This window comes from Pieris rapae, chromosome 19, assembly GCF_905147795.1.
Source record: "Pieris rapae chromosome 19, ilPieRapa1.1, whole genome shotgun sequence".
NCBI classification, from domain to species: Eukaryota; Metazoa; Arthropoda; class Insecta; order Lepidoptera; family Pieridae; genus Pieris; species Pieris rapae.
This window is the reverse complement of record NC_059527.1, coordinates 6,248,814-6,269,737: the sequence shown is the minus strand read 5'-3', so window position 1 is coordinate 6,269,737 and position 20,924 is coordinate 6,248,814. Positions and strand designations below refer to the sequence as shown.

Below are 20,924 nucleotides of genomic sequence, written 5' to 3'. Positions count from 1 at the left end.
TGAGTTTTAAAACTGTGTTCCGTATACGTAACGATGCGCATGTACATAACGTAGCATGTGCACGTAGTGTAGACATAACTAGCACGTAGTCGTACGCATGCAGAAACCCCAAGCCCCGAGACTCCGACCACGCCCCCTCCCGAGCGGCAAGAGACGCCACGCCCGTCCACCTCGAAACAGACGCCCGTTAAACCCGCACGCCTTTCCAGTGAGTACACCTGATCAACTCGACGTACATGTTGATTCAAATTGTCTTTTATAAGTATTATTTTTACAGATAAAAGAAGAACCAGGAACTAGTCAATATCTATCTAGTTTTTGAATATACAATCTGAATTATTATTAAAACAGACACACTTACACTAACAGAATTTTACTTAATAGAATATTCATTAAGTTTTTATTTCTATGTTTTTCGAAACAATATTTAATTAATTAGATTGAGGTTATAGAAATACATTCAGTAACATCATTCTGTTATTATATCCATGGGTGGTTGAACATTAATCATTATTGTTTAAATCTAGCACTTGGTAGTTGTATTATTAGGAAAAAAAATAATCTGTTTGAATCAATACTGTACGTGATCGTTGAGAATTAACATAGTAATCATGTGAGTAGTTAGAATGTGATTACTGATTACTAATGTTTTAGATGCATGCCATTTTAACAAATGTGTTTTCTGGTGTACTGGTATCATATAGAGAGCATGTGAATGCTTCTGTTTTATTTTGCTGCGACGCAGTGTTGTTTTTATGTTGCTTTGAATTACGTTTTTTTGTTTTTTTTCTCCTCCCTACCTTTCACTCCGTCCTTTATAAAATATTTCGAACCATTGACGTACATTCCTACTTAAACCTGACTCCCTACGGCCGCATCCCTCCCATCACTTGAAATAGCACCCGGAACGAGCTCGACACCGAACACGCCGTCGACTTCTGGTAAGGTGAAGTCTCGGTCGCGAAGCAAGTCGCCGTTCCGAAGCTTCCGTTGGAAAGCCGCTAAGAAACTGCTCAGTGGAACGCACCATAGTGATGATGAAGGTACCCCTGGTAGTAATAATTGTGGATGAACCAAAGCTCTTGACTGTTGAATTAACTGAAAGCATTTTTATTTTGTGAAATTTACATTACACATTATACATGCGTAACGTACACACACGCGTACGCGTACACGTACGCACAACGTCATCCACAATTGTACGTTACCACAAAATGTCTGCGTCTGCGACGAATGCTTTGTGTGCTGTTTGTTTGTTGAGCGCATGATTTTTAATTATGTACTCATATGTACATTGTGTTGTGCATTAATAAAATATTGTCTAGAAAACAGAGTTTCATTTGAGTAGGTTCACATAGAAACGTATCAAACCACACGTGATAGTTTTAAGGATATATTCCGAGATAGAGTGTGCAATAGATTTAAGTAATTCTCGTCTTGGAGTATGGTTTTTAGTTTAGTAGTAGGCTTTCAGGATAGATCTTGAATGCCTATTAAGGTTAACAGGGCTCCTTGAATGCTTAGTAAAACCTGTATGTATGTGCAGAGGGCGCAAGTCCCGGAAGTGAGGACGAAGGCGTTGAAGGCATGTTGGTCCGCAAACACGAGTGGGAATCTGCCGCTAAGCGTGCATCAAACAGGTGAGGCTTAGGAACATATATTTTCTTATGATTTATACCAATAGAGCGATGGGCTGACGGCATCGAGAGGGTAGCTGGAAGAAATTTGATGACGATGGCACAAAATAAATTAGAGTGGAAAAAGTTGGAGGCCTTCTCCAGGGGCCGCATCTTAGTTAAAATTGTATTCATATCTATTTTATTATTTTATTGTAAATAGGATGTGGAAGAATAAAGGCTTATTATTATTATGAATTATACAACTGCTAATATGAAATAACAGAAGACTTTCGTTTTGGTAAAGCTTTAAAAAAAATATGTTTGAAAGAATTCCTTTTGAATCTTATTAAAAAGTTCAAAGTCCAAAATTACCGAGTTATTAATAGGTTAAAATTAATATATATTTCAGATCGTGGGACAAGGTGTACGTAGTAGCAAAGGATGGGCGTATGTCCTTCTACAAGGACGCGAAGGCCTACAAGGCAGCGCCCGAACAACACTGGCGCGGAGAGGCACCCTTGGACCTTAACGGTGCTGTTGTGGAGCAAGCTGCCAACTACACTAAGAAGAAGCATGTCTTCCGTCTAAGGTAATAAATACGCGAGATTAAGGTTTATTCAATAATACGCACTCGCGAGCCCTCTGGCATTGAGGGTGTCCATGAGCGGCGGTATCACTTAACATCAGGTGAGCCTCCTGCCCGTTTGCCCCCTGTTCTATAAAAAAAAAAAAAATATTACTGTAAATGTTTGCCTGGTTGACAGGGGTCAACGTATAATTTGACTTTGACTTAACATACAATTACGAAATTTTACGTCTACAAAAAATTAGATAAAAATTGTGTTTAGGAGACTGATTAAACTGTGGTTTTGATACCTTTTAATGAAGGTATTTTCTATTAGTTTTTGTGCACCGAAAAATAGTAAAAAAAAAGTTTAGGATAAAGAACGAAATTTTGTTGAGTCGTGTAATAAGTTATACAAAATGTATTTCATTTCTCTTCTCACCTACGCTTAATTTTATAATTTTACCGTAGACTTTTATAGTACCACATTGTTTTTAATTTTTTTAAAGACGACACAGCTTTAATTCATGAAGCACACGTATAAAATTAGGTTTTTTTTTAAATTTTTTTTTTATTGGACCACAATATTAGGACAAACACATGTCAACATCAACTTACATGCGAAAAAAATATAAAAAAGCGGTGCCGTCCCTAGAACATGTGGACACGACAAGCGAAATTAGGTAAATACAAAAAACAAAAAGTGTCAAAACAAAAAACAATCAAAAATTTAAAAATAATAGCTATAAAGAATGAAAACACTAGAACAAGAAAAGAAATTATTGGTATGGTATCCTAATTCTACTGTTAGCTGAGGCCAGCGACCTTGAAAAATGTCAAAACTGTGCTGATAAAATATCATTATGAATATCTTAATATATATATTTCTTGTGTGCGTGTGTATGTGACTGAACTCCTCCTAAACGACTGGGCCAATTTCGATGAAATTTTTTGTGTGTGTTCAAGGGGATCTGGGAATGGTTTAGATTCACAATTTTGTCCACTGGACAATGTTTTTTTAATTAATTTTAATTTATTAGTAGTTGTTGATTTTGGAATGTTTTACATTGGATCCCACAGACGGCGCTACCATCGCAGTGTCAAATTTTAAATAATATTCGAATTTTAATTTTAATTTTTAGTGTGTCCCGACAGCGCTGCGATCAAATTAAACAAAAGTTTTGTTATCATTGTGTTATTGTTAAATTAAAGACGTGTAGACAGGACAACGTCTGTCGGATCCGCTAGTATATTATATATATATATATGTAATAAAATTAGGTATGAACAATACTTTAACGTCCCACAGATTATCGAACGGCGCGGAGTTCCTCCTTCAAGCCCACGACGAGTCGGAGATGTCGGGTTGGGTGGACGCCCTGCGCTCGCGCACCGCCGCCCCCGCGCCCCGCTCCCACACGCTGCCCGCCCCTCACCAGGCCGAGCCCAAGCGGCGCTCCTTCTTCACGCTCAAGAAGAAGTCAGTCGCCACGCTCACCTACCTTTTCTCGCCATAGCATGCGCCTCACTACACGTCTGTACACACTTTACGGCGACAGCTTACCGCCCGAACACCATTTCCATCTCTTTCAACACTACCACACACACAGACACACAAAATTACACTTGACATACACTCTTAAGTGCTAAATATAACCATAAAAGTATTCTCGATTCATATCCTTTTTTTAATTGTTCTTTGACGGAAAGAGTCTTCAACTAGTCGAGCCTAATTTAAAGCCTATACATTTGTCTCTTTCTATCAAATTTTGTTTACGCTGTGATGAAAAGGAACAGAGTACTGAGTTTTTTGTGAATGAGTTCACAATTTGTAAATAATATATAGAGTATATATTAAATTTGAATTTATAATTTATCAATAGTTAGAAATTTTGGTTCAATCACACAAAAACAACAAACAATTGCATGATCTACTAACATGTCTAAAGACTAACTTTTGCATGCTGCTGCAATTATACTAACAATTATTTTTAAATCTATGTTCCTACTAATACTAAATGTTATAAAATTTGTATTTATTTAATATTTGAATATAAAAAATGATATATCGTTAGTGTTGAGTATAAATGCATGTTGAATATTTAAATATGTTATTTGTTATGTTTTTAAATCCGCTTCCGCTGGTTTGCAAATAACTATATAACGGGTATAGAGACCGCTTCCAAAGATTTAAAAAAAAATTTAAAACTTCATTTTGTCTACTATAAATATCTCAACAGTTTAAGGTCTAAAACGCGTGCAATAACCGTTCCACAGAAATATTTTTTTTTTTTTTATAAAAAGTATTGCTTAAAATTATGAATGTTTATTCAAGTCTGCCAGTATAATGCATTTTTGGGAGCGGCCACTCGATACCCTATTTTAATTTTGTTATTAATAAATTGTTTTGTTTACAGCTAAACTCGTGTGCAGAGACAGCCGTAGCCTCACACGTTTCTCATTAGACCCGCGTCCCCCCGTACTGAGTGCGAACACGTATACGTGTACGTACAAGCACGCCCGCGTACGTTTCCGGGACGCCGCATTTCTCACGACGCTTGCTGCCGTAAGCTTTGCTAATGATGAAATCGTGAGCGGCCCTTTCTCACAATTTGTTATTATTTTGTTGCGTACAAATACGTTAAGACTGCTCGTGAGTGTTTGAATTTCGCCCTCGATCGAGACCCACCCCTTTCGTATAATTGTTGTCACTTACTATTTTAAATATGACGTTAAAAATTCTAAATACAACACTATTTATTCGAACTTAGCGTAATTCAGATGATAATTTATTTATATAATATATTGGAAATTAATATATGTATAATATTCATTTGATTTAGAATTGTATTAACTGCTTGATGACTTAGATTGACCAATAATTTATGGACGAAATTGCATTTGTGAAATGGATATGGCATTTAACATTTTATCCCAGTTTTATCGTTTGACGGCTCGTTGAAAGTATGAGCTATGTAAGTTAGGAATAATTTTCAATAATAAAGTGTCTTCGTACTTCGACGTCGTTATATTTATATGGTTTTCATAGATTTATTGCGTGTAGACTAGATGGTAGTCGGAAAGCGAGCGACGTCGGAGTATTGTCTTATATTTGTAAGTATGCTTCGCCTGCGCTTCTATTGACGTATTATTTCTTTATTTAACTGCCATTTTTTCACAAATTGTTATTTTATCTTATACGTATCACCTTATTAGATTAACGATCACATTTTTAGTTTACGTAATATTGTATAGATTGCGCGCGTCGCTTCAACGCAGGCGCATTACGTTTAAATATTTTATTTTTAAATTTTACTTTTTTGAGGAAATATAATAAACGATGTTTTCAAATAGTTGTGTGTTTTATTTGTGAATATATGTTTAACACACGCACCATGCAACAAATGGCATTTAAGTGTGGAAACCGAGTCCACAATACTTGGTTAAGACAATAGAAAGAGTTAACGTTAACATACATTAACTGAATAATAATAGCCTCTGGCTTTTATACTATTACGGAGCCTCACAAAAATAAACGTATTAAAAGGCTTATATGTAGATGTTGCAGGCAACTAGCTTAATTAGACTTTTAATTAACAGCCTAGTCTCTTTACAAAAGAGCGCCGTTCAACTAGCGGCCTGATTGACATTCAGCCATTTGATCAAACAGCTAGGCTAACGACTTGAATCGATGATTTTACATTATTTGGCTATCCTGTTCTTTTCAATTTAGTTCGACTTTCTGCCACCTACTCCGAACTGTCAAGAAAGCGTCGGCAATCAATAAATTTGATGATGTTTTCCATAGTTTAATGAAAAATAGTATGGAAAGTGTAGTAACACTAAGTGTGAGAACACTAATGAGTTCCATTTTAAATATATTAAATTAAGTAAGTAACAAATACTACGACTGAATATAATTTAGGCCGCTTGTTAAACGGCGCTGTTTAGTAATTGGCTGCGACATAGTCACGTGCTAGAAATATTGTGATTAAACAATTAAAATTAAAAATCGGAATTTTAAAGAAGCGACCACTAATTACATAGAAAGATTCATAGCAACTGCATAAAATATTTATTTTGAAAAAAAAATGAGAGAAGACGATGTAAACAGTTAAAAAAAATAAATTGTAATGATATAAAACAAGTTTTATCAAAAAATGGGATGTGAGTTTTGGGTCAGATATTCCACGTCAATATAATCTCTTAAGTACTCGATAACTCACGGTGATAAAACTTTCTCATCGATAACAGTTCTATTTAGTTTGCTAAACCAAAATGTGGGGATCACTATTAATATCGGGATTATGCATAATAAGCGCTTCATCAATTACTTCAAGGATAATAGGCGGGGAACAGAGTGAACACAGTTCAAGACCTTATCAAGTAAGTACTTAAATTACCAAAAAATATAAATTAAATAATAATAATAAATAATAGTCTACTGCGTCGAGTGCAAATATAACAAAATGTCTTCAAATAAATATGTCATTCCAAAATGTAACTATAATATACATATTCTAATGTTTAAAGAACTTTATTTCTCATTACAAAGCAGAAATATTTTATTTACATGAGAAACTTAATATTAATATGTATATATTATATACGAGCGAGATACACGTCGCCATTAGCCGTAACAATTTTAGTCAGCTATGTTCATTCTAACATGCATCTTTAATGCCTTTTTGAATTTGTCAAACACTCCAATATTGCGAATTTGAGATGGTAATTGGTTAAATAATTGCACACCCTCATACCTAATATTTACTATAAGCAAATATGTTTTTACAATTGTATTAATCTACATAATAATAACAATTAAAATAATCCTTTGGCAGTAATAAGCCTGGGACTAGTGCTGTGAAGGCTTCTAATTAATTTTCTATATTTGTATTAAAATAAGTATTGTTTGATGATTTGCTTTTTTAAAAGAGTACCGAGAGTTTTTTACGCCGGCTATTTTTCTCGACCTCTGTCTTTGCCGATAAATAAGGATGCCTACAGGTTCAAATTTAATAAGTAAGGAATAAGTGATACCTGTCTATCTTATGTTCGATAATAAACGTATTTTTAATACTTACATTTAGTCTTGCATTAATGCTGTAAATAATGAGTTAACATTTAAAGTTGTAATTATTAATAAGCTCTATACAAAAATATATCGACAAAATACCTTACTCAGGTACAAAAATTATACAGCAATCTTCGTTATTTTGTAGGCGTTAAGATGTATTTTTTGGGAATAAATGAAAGCTTAGTGACACAGGCTTATTTATTCGGCTACGGTAAATATTTTATTCTTCAATAGGTGGCTCTGTACCTTCGCGTTGGAACCACGGGTCAGTTGGGTTTCTGTGGGGGCTCTCTGATAGATCCTCGATGGGTAATTACCGCTGCTCACTGTTGCTTCCATGACGAGCTCATAGTGGATAACGTTCAGGTAACAACTAAGCGACGACCTTATTAAAAAAAAAAACAAATTTTACAATATTAGGATTTGCGGCATATTTTAGGCTAGTAGGAGTGTTAGCTAAGTTCAAAAGACATTCATAGGAATCTAAATTATATATATTAACAGGCACAATTGTAATCTTCTATTTACCTATTTGGAACTAATAATGAAACAGTAAGAAAATATATAAAGACAGCATCGTGTTTCGTCTGCCTTTGAATCTTACTAGCTTACTATTTTTAAATAAAACACTATTACACTACACTTACTACACTATTTTCACACACTATTACACTTTTTTATTTCAGGCTATTTTAGGTGCCTTCTCTTTATACGACAGGTATGAGAATGGCCGTCGTATTATAAATGTCGAGGAAATCATCGTCCATCCTGACTGGGATCCCATGACCTTCACCAATGACCTCGCATTATTGAAGCTTGCTAATGTCGTCCAAATTACTGGTAAGAATGTTTGCGACGATATAGAATTTGTGCCTTGGTTAAATTTGTGATGAATAAAACATACTAAGTCAACTTTTGGTTACAATATTTATTTCAAGAAAAAGATACAGAAATGGAAAAGTGAAATGATATCTTGAGAATAAAATTGCATTAAAAATATTGTAAATATATGACACAATAAATCTACTGAAACATCTCTTGCTGTAGTTGGTGCTTGTCAAAATAGAAACGTATTTTTTTGCAAGTCTAATCCAGAATCTATTTTTTTCCAATTTAAAATAGATTTGATAGTAGCAGCACGCATACACTAGTATACTACTTCAGCAATGTAAGCGAGCTAATTGAAATAAATTTTACATAATTACAGAAACTATCAATGTAGCAAGATTGCCTTATTTAAATATATCAGACAACAATTTCGCTGGACAGGCCGGTACAGCATCTGGATGGGGAATTGCGGCACCGCGTAAGAAATAAATCCCCTTTTTATTAGAAAGTTCTTTAGATAGTTAATGTTTAGCATTTTACTGTACACTGTGATAGAAACTTTTTCTTAAAAATTTTATGAATAATTTGAGATTATCAGGTCGTCCTTTTTGAATTATAATATTATTGTAGTTTAAGTAATACCACGACTCTACAAAAAAATGTTATTTCTTTGTCTAAGTTTATTTTATCTGTGAATTTTGCATAAATATGAAAAGAAAAGCCTTTTTTTGGTATAAAGTTGCTTTGATAGTTCTAGTAAAAATACTTATTTTCGAATTAGTTTTAATACATACAGAACTACCGTGAGTTGAGAGAGGAATTTTTACGTTCACCTAGTGCCGCTAGATGGCACTAGACTAATCAATTACCAGGTGTAATAAATATTATATATTTGTATTATAATAATATATTATATTTTTTTTTAAATTCTTTCATCTGCAATTAAAAATATAAACCACGGTTTTAAAAATAAAACGGTATCCTAAATCATTTTTTAACCATAATACCGGAATGATCCATATTGTTTTGTTTATATTACGATTATATATTTTTATAGAAGTGACATTCGTATCACCAACTCTTCGACAGAAGACGATGACGGTGATCACAAACCAGCAATGCAATGCGACAATGTTTGACCAGCTCCCGGAAAACGTAGTGTGTGGTCTTAGTTCATTCTCGGGCACTTGCAAGGTAATTGTTTTAACTCTGAGCAAGCTTAACAGTTAAACGCTTAAATGTCATCTAAGTTCATTAAATTTTTGAAACCTTGGTTTTATCTTTACTTACTTACTGTACTTTATTGTAATTATCCTTAAACGTAATTTATAACTCTTAAATGTACTCGAAACTAGTACATTTCGATCCTGTTACTACTTTTTAATAGATCCTTTTTGGTAAAGAAAATGCTCTTGTTTTATATTATACGTAAAATTATGCGATCTAATGTATACTTTTTCAGGGAGACAACGGCGGACCTCTTACTGTTGTCTATCACGTAACTGAAGAAGATATATTGGTATGACCGTTTTTCCGATTCATTGTCATAATATCTTAAAAAATAAATAATTAATACCATTATATAATCTCATGGGAATACTGAATTCCAACATAAATACAATACAATCGAACGCAACGTTTGTCTTTCGTTCTACATTCTCCCACCTCAATACGATTTTTGTTTTAACTATTATAGATTTGCATAGAACAAACCTATCACGAAATAAATTATGGTGAATGTATTCATTACAGATTGGTGTAGCAACATTCATTGATTCAACTGGATGTAATGACAATTTACCATCGGTGTTTACAAGAGTTCAAAGATATCTTCCTTGGATTAATAATGTTACGGGTGTCGCCTTGGTTTAATCTCACGCAAAATCATTTATCAAAAAATGTGTATTCTCCTGTAAAATGCTCAGAAACACTACCAATACGTACTCTTTATAATCGGTACGATCACAGTACTAAAACTACGTCCGCACGCTAAGGCGGTTGACAATTGACTGTCCCCCACCACTGTATTTCATTATACCCCATCTCAAATTAAATATTTATCATCATCACTTTGCTTTATATTATAAAAATACACTTTTGTGATTTTAGTCTGCATTTATCTAATTGAAGGGCCCAGATGCAGTAGTCCCTTAGTCCCATAAATCAACTTTACACAAAGTAATTTTTAGATGTTTTAAGAAATAAAAAAATACTGGGCATAGACAATTTTTACTCGCTCTACACGCTGGTAATACCAGCACTAATAGTCCCTAAGTGGACTTAGGTACTTCTGCATCTGGGCCCTTCAATTAAAGATTCATTTTTTTTATAAACAACGTTAAACAAAGGAGTTTTTTATTTACAAAAAGGAGTTCGTCAAAAATAAAATATACACGTTATATAAGACATTTATTTCGGTCATTCCATAGATTACAGACAACAATTGGTGTTGGCTACTAGTTCAAGTGTGCGACAAAGCTCTCCTAAAGTTTTTAAATGAAAAAGTTCACATTCTTAAAACATACAACTTACAATATATCATATTCTATACTTTGCTGATAGATTTAAACTTATTTAAATTAAATTCATATGCATGTATTAGCAAAATACAGAAACAAACAAAAATATTACTAAAAACTGTTGAGACTAGATATAAGCATAGAACCTATTTTTTTAATTATTAACAGCTTTCAAAACTTACAATAAAACTGGCCAAACAGACACACAAACTTTATTAATAAGATTATTTAAATTTATACAATAGCAGATAGCGTTATCATTTAATAAAAAAATAAATGGCTGAAATTCTATACGTATTTAGGAATAATCCGGGAGCTACAACCCTATACGTGTTGTAAGAGCAATAGATAGTTTTTTTTTTTAATTTTTCTTAAAGTAGGCACAACGACATTTCCTTTAGCGTACGAGTAAATTAAAAACCTACCTCAAGTCTTACCCTAAGATTTCCATATATCTTTATAGGCAAGTAAGTGATCAACCTTTTGTGCTAAAACCCATAGTTTTAGGCTTGGTTGCCTTCACTGTACGAAGTGTTGAGTAGTGTGTATGTCGCAGTAAAGTAATAAAATCAGAGAGTTAATTGAATCTCTAGACAGTTAATTAAAGATCGATATTCAATCAAGTCGCTAGCATTTTGATTTAAATCAAGCACCTTCGAAAAAGTTTAATTGATTGACTGAATGAGTGTTGAATATTGTAAAGACAATTGGCGGTCACGACAACGACTGATTATTAAGTCTAGAGATTTAATCAATTGTCTGTTTTAACTACTTCACTGCCACATATATAGAAAGATTGGTTCGCTAGCCATAACTTCTATTTTACGGAATCATCAATTATATGTTTGTATTAATTTATGTACAGGAACTTTAAAATAACGTATAACGATATTCGTATCCGAGTCACAGATTGTATATTTTATTGACAGTTAAACAACACAGAATAGGTTTGACATTTCCGCATCTAGTTGTTTATTACTTTTCGTATTCGTATAGAATTCGGCCATTTTGTGTCGCATTAGAGAAAGGTGTAGAACACATAATTAGCTATATCTACAAAAACTGTTTATTTACAAGCCTCTTCGCACCATTTTAATTAATTTTCACTTGACAATTCCATTACTGTTTATGTACAATTCAATGACGGAAACATAATAAATAATGATTCAACTTAAATAGATTAAATTCTAAAAAGGAAGCATTAATTAAATTAACATACAATATCACAGTTCATTTATGCAAAAAAGTAGAAATATAAAATGATTCCAAATAACGTGTAATATGGCATTCAAACGCTTGACATTACACTGACAGCTGTGGAAGTGTTGCCATGTAGCGCCTCAAACTCAACCTGGGGTTGCCATGCTTAAAAATATTTTGGTGGTAAATTGCATTTTTATTGTGAGTTGTTTGCACTACAGCGTGATTATTCGAATTTTTAAACCATGAGATAAAATTTATATAAATTATAAAATATAAGAAAAATAAAATCGACACAATTCAAAGTTTTTATACAATTTAAGGCATTTGATTTATATCATGAAACATTCGGCTAGTGTTTTTTACACGAAGTAAAACTATAATCAAAACTCTGCTTAAAAGAATTTTAAATAAAATTATTTTTTAAACTCATTAATTAAGTCGGGCACAAAACTTTGAGAATGTAGTCAGTGAGCAGCGTCGGAACTGTGGGGCTGTCTTCGTTTATTGCTTTAAGAACTGTAAGAAATATATTGATTTAGATTATATAATTTAGTGTATTATTAAAACTATATTTTAAATATATAACAAATGAAAGATTATATATAAAATAATATAGAAATAACTTTTATTAAGTTAAGTAAATATTTAAACTTAAAGTTAGACTGTAAAAATAAGGATGAATAAGTGCGTGCGTAAATTAACTAAAAATTAAATTTTTTTTTAATAATCTTTGTAAATTAATTATTACTAAGATAAAAGCCCCAATAGATGATCATGTATCATTTTATCACTTCATGTATTTGTATATGACACTGTTAACACAGTTAATACACGCTAATGATAATATAAATAAATAAAAATCTGCGTTTACTGCACAAGATTATGCGACAGAATTACCATCTAAAATTCTAATATGTAACTACTAAACGAATACATCAACAGCGTGTATTTTTTATCGATCTCCCTTTCTCTCTCTTTCAATCGCACTCTCCCTTTTCTTCGACAAAAACGCTGCACATATTCGTGACGTTTCATCCGTAAAAAATTTACCCTCACGCGCCAAAAGAAGTTTCACTTCAAAAATGCATTTTTTTGGAATATAAAAATAATAAAAAATATCTGTCTATCCTTATCAATAGTTGCTTTATGAATATAGGAGTTATTTAGAAACTAAGGGTTAATTTATGGATGTAGAACTCTCTTGAACTATTTTAGTCTCTCAGTTAATCCTCTTTTAGGCGATATTATGGCACCATATTAAAATAATAAGGGAAGGCATTAAATTATGAATAAAATGATCTCTTACTCTTAATGAGCACTTGGAGAGTCTGGTTATCCGGTGGTCCATTGTGTAGGTGGAACGGTATAACGGTGGTGAGATACTGAAAATTAAAAATTACACAATTTTACTAATAAATTTCCAGCACAGTTTCGATAAATTGGAATTTCCTAGCCACGTTTTATTTATTTATTTATTCACACTTCGTTGCTAGAAAGAAACACAAATAACACAATACATAAAAATTACAAGGGATGCAACGGGCGGCCTTATCGCTAACAAGAGATCTCTTCCAGGCAACCCTAATTATTTTTTATTGGGCCCTTTCATTCTTTTGATGTGTCAATAACATCCTCCTTCATTTTTGTTGAATAATAAACAGTTACCTACTAATTAAATACATATACATTTGTTCACTAGCATTACTAACTTTTACAAATATATAAACATTTTTGTATGCAATTTTAGGAGACACGTAGCAAAGGATGTCACTATGAATATAGTGTTAACCTTTCCCTGCAACGTCGGCTTGCGTATGCGTTGCCGACTCTTGAGCGAACCGTACGCTCAGTGAAATTTGTCGATCTCTCAATAACCGTATAGCTGTTATGAACAACATTGAATTTGGAATCAAAATCGATATCTATTGCTAGGAAATTTTTGGGCATTATTATGCACTTAATAAATCCCAACACACACAAAAACATACACAAATTTTCATGTAGTAAAATCCGCAACCTACCTTGGATTCCGAGTTGATCCCCGGAGCAGGCAATCGTTGTGGGCCAATCCTCTTCTTCTTCTCCACGTTGTACTGTCTCCGCTTGTTCTGTACGGCCAGCAGAAGTGATATGAACGTGTTCTTCAGCTCCTTCTCGTATTCCAGCTCATCCCGATGGGCCAGCTCGGCTATTAGAGTTTCGGAGAATTCACGAATAAGCACCTCCAGCTCCATGAAGATCTCATTAAGTTGAGCGAGGGAGAGATGACGTAGTTCTGAAATAGTGCATACATTTTACAGTGTAGATTCATCTCCGGTCTTTTTAACATGGCGGGCAAATGTAAGCGCGCTGTAAGAAATTATGTATAATAAAACTATATTTTATTTTCAAAACCTTACCAATGTTCACACTCGTACATAAAGGAATACAAAATTGAATGATGACTTATAGGCTAATATAAGACCATGGAGAGAGAACAGCATCGATACAATTATAGAAACTAAAGGAAAATTGTTTTCAAAGTGAAGGATATCTATGTATACCCAGACCTGATTTTCGAGTTGATATAGATTTCGTTGATGTTTAATAGAATTAGATATGCCTGCTGTAGTGTTAAGTTACAACCTGTTTCTCCCAATATACGAACACCTGCTATCGTATTTGTATTCTTCTTTTTTTGAAAATTATTGATTTCTTGTACTTCGCATATAAAACCACTACAACCTTTTTGGTATGGGCCTCAGATTCGTGTATCTATTTCGTCATTTGTTTTTTTCTAACAAAAGAATGGACCTTTTGTTTCTGACAACTTTTTGGCCATTCCGGTTTTCTCACGTTTTTTTCTCTTTACGAGCGAGAATTTAGCGCACATAGATAGAACATCAATTAGTGCATAGCCGGGAATCGAACCTACTCAGCAATAACAGTTGCACGGTGAAACCACTATCCAAATAGTACGCTTACAAAATTAAATTAAGTTAGAGTATGTATACTCCTCCCTCAAAGGCCGGCAACGCACCCACTAAAAATGGGGGTCCCGTAGGCTAGTTCGCGGGATGTATGACGCATGCAGTTTGCAAATATGCCCATAAGCTTTCCTCTTCTATTAATTATATTAAAATGAATCAAATCGGGCATTAAATATAGGTATATACTATACACATACTCGTTTACCAAGTATCAAACATACAAGTCATACATGACATTTATACGTAATATACGTACAAATGTCATGTATGACTTCGGCATATCAGTTAATAAATAACTTAATTAATAATTTCATCCACGTAGAATTTGACACGATATATAATTTGTATGTGGGAGTGTTACTATGAGGATACACTAATTGCATTTAATAACGTCCAAGTGTAGGAGGACTGTAGTATATATGTGTTAGAGTGTGTGAGTTTGCCCTCGGTTATATAAGTAAATTAAAAAAACAATTCGACATAGGATCCTTCTAGAAAAGATGGAGGACGGTACAAATTATCAAAAGGCATCGCACTCGCGAGCCCCCTGGCATTGAGTGACCATGTACTTCTGTGTACATTTCGGGTATGTCTTCTGCCCCCTATTAAAAAAAAACGTCTAGAATAATTAAAAGAATATTAACATGTACTGAGTTACATTTCGTTTAATTATTCTGCGCGGCTTAATATATGTATGTCTCCTTTTAGAACAAATTTAATTCAAAGAAATCAGTATCTCATGTTTCATGACGTGCTGAGCAAGTGATAAAGTTTATAGTGTAGCGTTTCCGTCTTCTACCTAAAGATATCGAATTCCACTGTCCTTATAAATGTGTGAGTTTTATTTATACATATCGAGAGAGTCACTAGCATTTTAAAGGTTGGTGTTCTATAATATACCTCAATTACTACGAACAAAAATTCCAATAAAAAACACATAACCAAATACCCTCAAGCATTAAATTTAAGTTCGGCGTATATACAATTAATTATATTTTATCTACTGAATACGGTCGCAAAAATATAACCTATTTCGGAGCGGGTCTTCAACAGCCTGCCTTCTGAGATACGGGAAATAATAGTAGTGGACCCGTTTCAAATACGCTTGCGAAGTTTTTGGTAGATGGACTCCAATGCAATAACAACGTATGACCGCGGCGTTATATGTCACTTTTAATTATTGTTTCTTATTTAAGAGATATGTGTTTTAATGAGAATAAATATTTAAAATATAGAAAATAAGGATATCTAAAACGAGATTTTATTCAATTTTAAGCTACAGCATTACGTCTGTAGTTCATCGCGACGTTTGATTAAAAACGACGGTTGATTTAAAATAAAAATTGAATACTACTATAAAAATACTACTATAAACTAATAAATTAAATACCTATTTGATAAAGCATCGTATTTTATATATATGTAAATCCGTGCGTACATCAAAACGACCAATGACAGAGGTGACATGTCTCCTGACAGGTGTCAAATTAAATTTTATCAAAATTACTGCATGTAATAAAACCTTATTCTTTAAGGTCCATATATCACATCATGATCGATGCAGCGTCGCGTCACGCAGATGATTGATAATTTGACCCGAATCTGCGTTCATCTCGTTACGAGCTACATGGTCACGTACCAGTACGTTATGGCTTTTAACTATCGATGTTAAGAAGCTTTTTGTTTTGAGTTAGAATATTACGTAAAATACGCTACAGCGCATAATGTTATAGCTGTGGTTTCTATGGTTTCTTTGTTATTACGTATGTTCGATTCGTTCATGTTCTTTTTTTGAATAGTTCATTTGTGTGTGCTGTTTTCGAAGTGAAATTTCTTTAGGCGCTTGAGGGTATTTTTTACGGATGAAACGTTACGAAAGGGAGAGAGCGATGGAGACCGATTGAGAGAGAGTGAGAAAGGGAGATCGAGATCATATTACAACTTTAGATGGCAATTCTATCGCATATCTATCACGTTCTGTGCAATAAACGCAGATTATCTATTCATTTATATTATCATTAGCAGGTATACAGTGTGAATATAGATATACAAATACATGGAGTGTTCATATAGTGGTACATGACCATCTATTGGGGCTTTTACCTTAGTAATATAATTAATTTATAAAGAAGTTTTACATATTACATGTGTACTTTATACGCATGCACTTTTTTTTAATGAGGGACGTTAGTCACAGCTTATACAAGTACAAGGAATTTAGAGAAAAATGGCGAATACAATACAAAAATGCATTTGCCCCAAGAATTTATTCATTTGTTTTCCCACAAAAAGGTTTACGGCCATTGTTCATTCCTATGAGGTAAATTCCGTGTGAGTACAAAATATATAGCATACCGCCATTGCGATGGATACGCGACAAGCCGCCAATTAACTCCATGTGGTTAACAAATTTGAGTGTTACATTTAATAATGAGAATCGATAATAATAAGCGATCTTAGTGGTGACCCAATGTGATGTAATTGGTGACACCAAGCTATATTCTAAGAGTAGCTGAGCCAAGAGGAGCCTTATACAACTGAGGCCTATTATTTAAAATAAGAAACGGGATCCTACGGCCATAAACTGCCACCACATGGATATGCACAATAACGCACCCACAACGGCCTTTTGAGGAAGTAAACTCTCTTTTTAAGCGTATATATTTCCACCTTGGCTATAAATAAGGGAACTAAATATAACCAGATTTTGCTTCAGATTAGACTCGCAATACACCTAACAATGTCTAGACAGTCAGTGTCTGAGTGGTTTAGATGACGACCTGAGTAGCGGATGTCGTCTCTAAAGCGCTTTAATTTGGAAGTTGCTCACAATTTTTTTATGTTAAACGTATATAATTTCAAAAGGTTTTTAAAGACAAAGCCTTTAAGTAATTGTTACTCTCATAAAATCAAAAGTTCTTTTTGCTTGGCTTTTTCGCGGCTCCTATCTTCCTACTTATCACTTATTGTATAAGTTTACACACCAAACACAGACGCATATATGAATAAATTATTAATTATAACCACTTCGTTGCATACAGAAACATAATAGAATTGATATAATTCAATGAAAAGGATTGCAAATGGCGGTCTTGATTCTTTCAAGCTATCTCTTCTAGGCAAACACTTTCAATAATTTTTTGTTAATTTTTTTTTTGAGTTTTATTATTATTATTTTATGTGTTTCGTTAGTGAAGAACGTTATTTCTGTCTGTCGAATTAGACAAGGTAAGGACGAAGTGGACGAAGTACTTAGACAAAACTCATGTCGACTAAATAATTATAAAACTAATCAAAACATATGTAAATAGTGATCAGGAAAATATAAAAACTTATCTTTATATACGATTCATATCGTGTTGGAGACTTATTAACTGAATAGTAATATAATTATATTCTCTATCATAACCTTGAAGGGCTGAAAGTATTGTAATGCGCAGAGTTAGTAGCGACACCTATAATCCTCGGCTAAAAATCAATACGAAATTGTCACACTCTGAAACCCGCTAATGAAGTTATTCCAGCTGCGATATAAACAAATTATCGACCTGAGCAACTGGGGTATTTGGGCCAGTTAATGATTCGACTGGTAACCACACAAAATGCTTCCTCCAAAAATTCTAAGTGAAATGAGTGCTTACAGATAACTAAAGATATTAATTTACTGGCACAAAAAAATGAAAGAAAATAATGAATCAAATGAACTCACTGTCTTCATAAAGAGGAGAGTTGAGAACTTCTTTCCCCTTCTCCAAAGCTTCGTTGTACTCGATTATATTGTCTCCCTCAGATGACGGAGTTTCTTGCATCATATCATCTATTTCTTGGATCACCTTAAATTAAAAATGATATTCCTAAATTGCGAGCAGTGTTGGCCTAGTGGCTCCAGCGTGCGACTCTCATACCTGAGGTCGTAGGTTCGATCCCCGGCTGTGCACCAATGGACTTTCTTTCTATGTGCGCATTTAACATTTGCTCGAACGGTGAAGGAAAACATCGTGAGAACCGACATGTCTTAGTCCCAAAAAAGTCGACGACATTTGTCAGGCACTGGAGGCTGATCACCTACTTATTAGCCTATTAGATTTAAAAAAATTGATCATGAAACAGATTCAGAAATCTGAAGTTTGTTGTAGTGCCAATGATTTATTTTTATTCCTAAATTCATTTATTATTACTCGTTAAGTAAATTTCTAGTAAAATAATTCTAATAGTTATTCTCTGTTCTTTTAAGATTAATTTATAAAGACAAGGTAAACAAAGACAAAATATTTTTGGATACAAATATCACTCATATTGTATTAAGAAAAATCAGGACGGTAAACAATTGTTTAAATTTTAAGACTGCAATACATTTTTTGATGATAAGTGTAAAACTTTACCTTAATGAATATAATTACAACAACGTTACCTCATCAGCAGTTTTAACGGGACACTCATGGTCCTGATGCAGGCCGCCCAAGATAAGCGCGTGCATGTCCAGATCTGAGGCTACAGCCTCATCTTCGGAACTATGGATCTCATCGTCCGGCGTCATGGTACTCTGCAAAAATATAGCAGTTTATACAAGCTATAATCAGAATGTACTAAATTCGAATACTTATGAATTAAATTTACGAAAGCCACTTTAATATATTATTCCCGAATGGTTAAGGATTTAAGAAAGTGGTCGCAAAGATCTTTTCTAGCTTTCGAAGCTCTGTGGTGACTTGTTAACATAGCGAACAGTGTATGAAATTGAAGGCTTACAGATCCAAATATACTATAACCGTAACAATTTATTATAAGCATTAAAGGTATACTGTCACATTGACCAATATTTTTAAATTTTTTTTGATTTTCTATTTTTTATTTATTATAATTAATAAGTGCGTTAGGTTAGGTTAGGTAGCAGTGTTGGCCTAGTGGCTCGTACTACTATTATCGTTGAGGTCGTAGGTTCGATCCCCGACTGTGCACCAATGAACTTTCTTTCTAAATGCTCATTTAACATTCGCTCGAATAGTGCAGCAAAGCCTAATTGTTTATTAGATTGACAAATGATGCACCACTGATTTTTATGTAAGTTTAGAATAGCACTAATAATAATATGCATTTATAGTTCTTGTTAAAATTGTGATTTTAATAAGGTTTAACCTTTTAGAGGTGTTTATGTTTTTTGAAGATGGCAGACCCATTTAAAGTCACACCAGCCTTTGTATATTAAAAACTGAACGCCTTATTATTAGGTGCCTATGTTTTTCTCTTACTGGAAAGCCGTAAAATATTTCATGTTGAATAATGCGTTCCTGAAATAGAGTATATGATTCATGGGCAAACGGCCGAACTCATTTCGCCGCGTAATTTTGTGTAAGGTCACTCGAATTGTTACACTGGCTGTCACTTCTATGTTTATTGCTATGTATACAACTAGTACGGCAGGTAATCTTTGTTTAGCTTGGTTTTCAGTCCTAAGGTCATCTGATCGAACTTTGTCTTTGATACGAGGATGACAGGCTATGACAGAAGGTAATAGGGCATGTGATGGTTGAATATAGTGAATAAACCACCATCTATGGAGCCCTGCGACAACAGATGCTAGATGCTATTTTATTAAAAAAATAAGCTATTTATATTAAAAAATAATTGAAATATAAATTTAAAAATTAAGTCACTTGAAGTGTCATGAAACTCCGGTAGCTCAACTCGCTATCAACCCTTTGGGTTGATTCATACCTATTTCATATAAGCAAGTAGTTTATAAATATTGATTTGGAGTTTCCCAAAGTACACAATCGATTTTTATTTAAAGTGTAATGAACCTGGCTATTCTAGTCTATATAAACAAAAAAAGTAGTAAATTGTTAAAGAGTAATTTTTTAACTTTCCCGTAAAAACATGAAAACCGAACCGTTACATTAAGGCTAAACAAATAAATAAAATGCTACATTTGCTGAAAGTAAAAAAAAAGTAATTTATATGTATTTCAGCGCAGCAGGTCACACTTAAAATTCTGAATGTGTCTTTCTCTGTCTGCATTATGATACTCGTATTGCTGTTTCAGTTTTAATATTTTAATATTAATAAACAACAAAGTTATAAAGAAATAATTAAATTATTGATTTTCAGCTATTAAGTTATCGTTACGTTCGACTAGTGTCCTCC

The 20,924-nt window shown here is 33.4% G+C and overlaps 3 protein-coding genes across 14 annotated transcripts in view; 2 read left to right on the top strand and 1 right to left on the bottom strand.

Moving 5' to 3' along the window:
• The window catches only part of LOC111001309 (spectrin beta chain), a 63,453-nt gene extending 57,916 nt beyond the window's left edge, over positions 1–5,537 (top strand). For 5 of the 12 annotated variants that reach the window (XM_045632325.1, XM_045632329.1, XM_045632327.1 and 2 more), the window contains 6 exons: positions 104–208; positions 900–1,043; positions 1,547–1,640; positions 2,029–2,208; positions 3,494–3,718; positions 4,602–5,537. In XM_045632325.1, the coding sequence (XP_045488281.1) occupies positions 104–208; positions 900–1,043; positions 1,547–1,640; positions 2,029–2,208; positions 3,494–3,701 (731 nt within the window). In that variant the 3' untranslated portion in view covers positions 3,702–3,718; positions 4,602–5,537. The remainder of the gene's footprint in view (positions 1–103; positions 209–899; positions 1,044–1,546; positions 1,641–2,028; positions 2,209–3,493; positions 3,719–4,601) is intronic. The other 7 variants (XM_045632333.1, XM_045632330.1, XM_045632334.1 and 4 more) reach the window with 4 other exon arrangements.
• An 880-nt stretch (positions 5,538–6,417) lies between these two features.
• On the top strand, positions 6,418–9,976 carry LOC111001312 (brachyurin). The gene is made up of 7 exons (XM_045632371.1): positions 6,418–6,570; positions 7,496–7,627; positions 7,948–8,101; positions 8,469–8,567; positions 9,147–9,283; positions 9,552–9,608; positions 9,842–9,976. The coding sequence occupies exons 1-7, from the start codon at positions 6,463–6,465 to the stop codon at positions 9,959–9,961; spliced, it is 807 nt and encodes a 268-aa protein (XP_045488327.1). The 5' UTR covers positions 6,418–6,462; the 3' UTR covers positions 9,962–9,976.
• Positions 9,977–10,481: 505 nt separating this feature from the next.
• Positions 10,482–20,924, bottom strand: part of LOC111001311 (fasciculation and elongation protein zeta-2) — a 46,430-nt gene continuing 35,987 nt past the window's right edge. The window contains exons 3-7 of the mRNA XM_022271175.2: positions 19,192–19,323; positions 18,490–18,613; positions 13,833–14,086; positions 13,118–13,193; positions 10,482–12,327 (exon numbers count right to left, since the gene is read on the bottom strand). Of these exons, the coding sequence (XP_022126867.2) occupies positions 12,245–12,327; positions 13,118–13,193; positions 13,833–14,086; positions 18,490–18,613; positions 19,192–19,323 (669 nt within the window). The 3' untranslated portion in view covers positions 10,482–12,244. The remainder of the gene's footprint in view (positions 12,328–13,117; positions 13,194–13,832; positions 14,087–18,489; positions 18,614–19,191; positions 19,324–20,924) is intronic.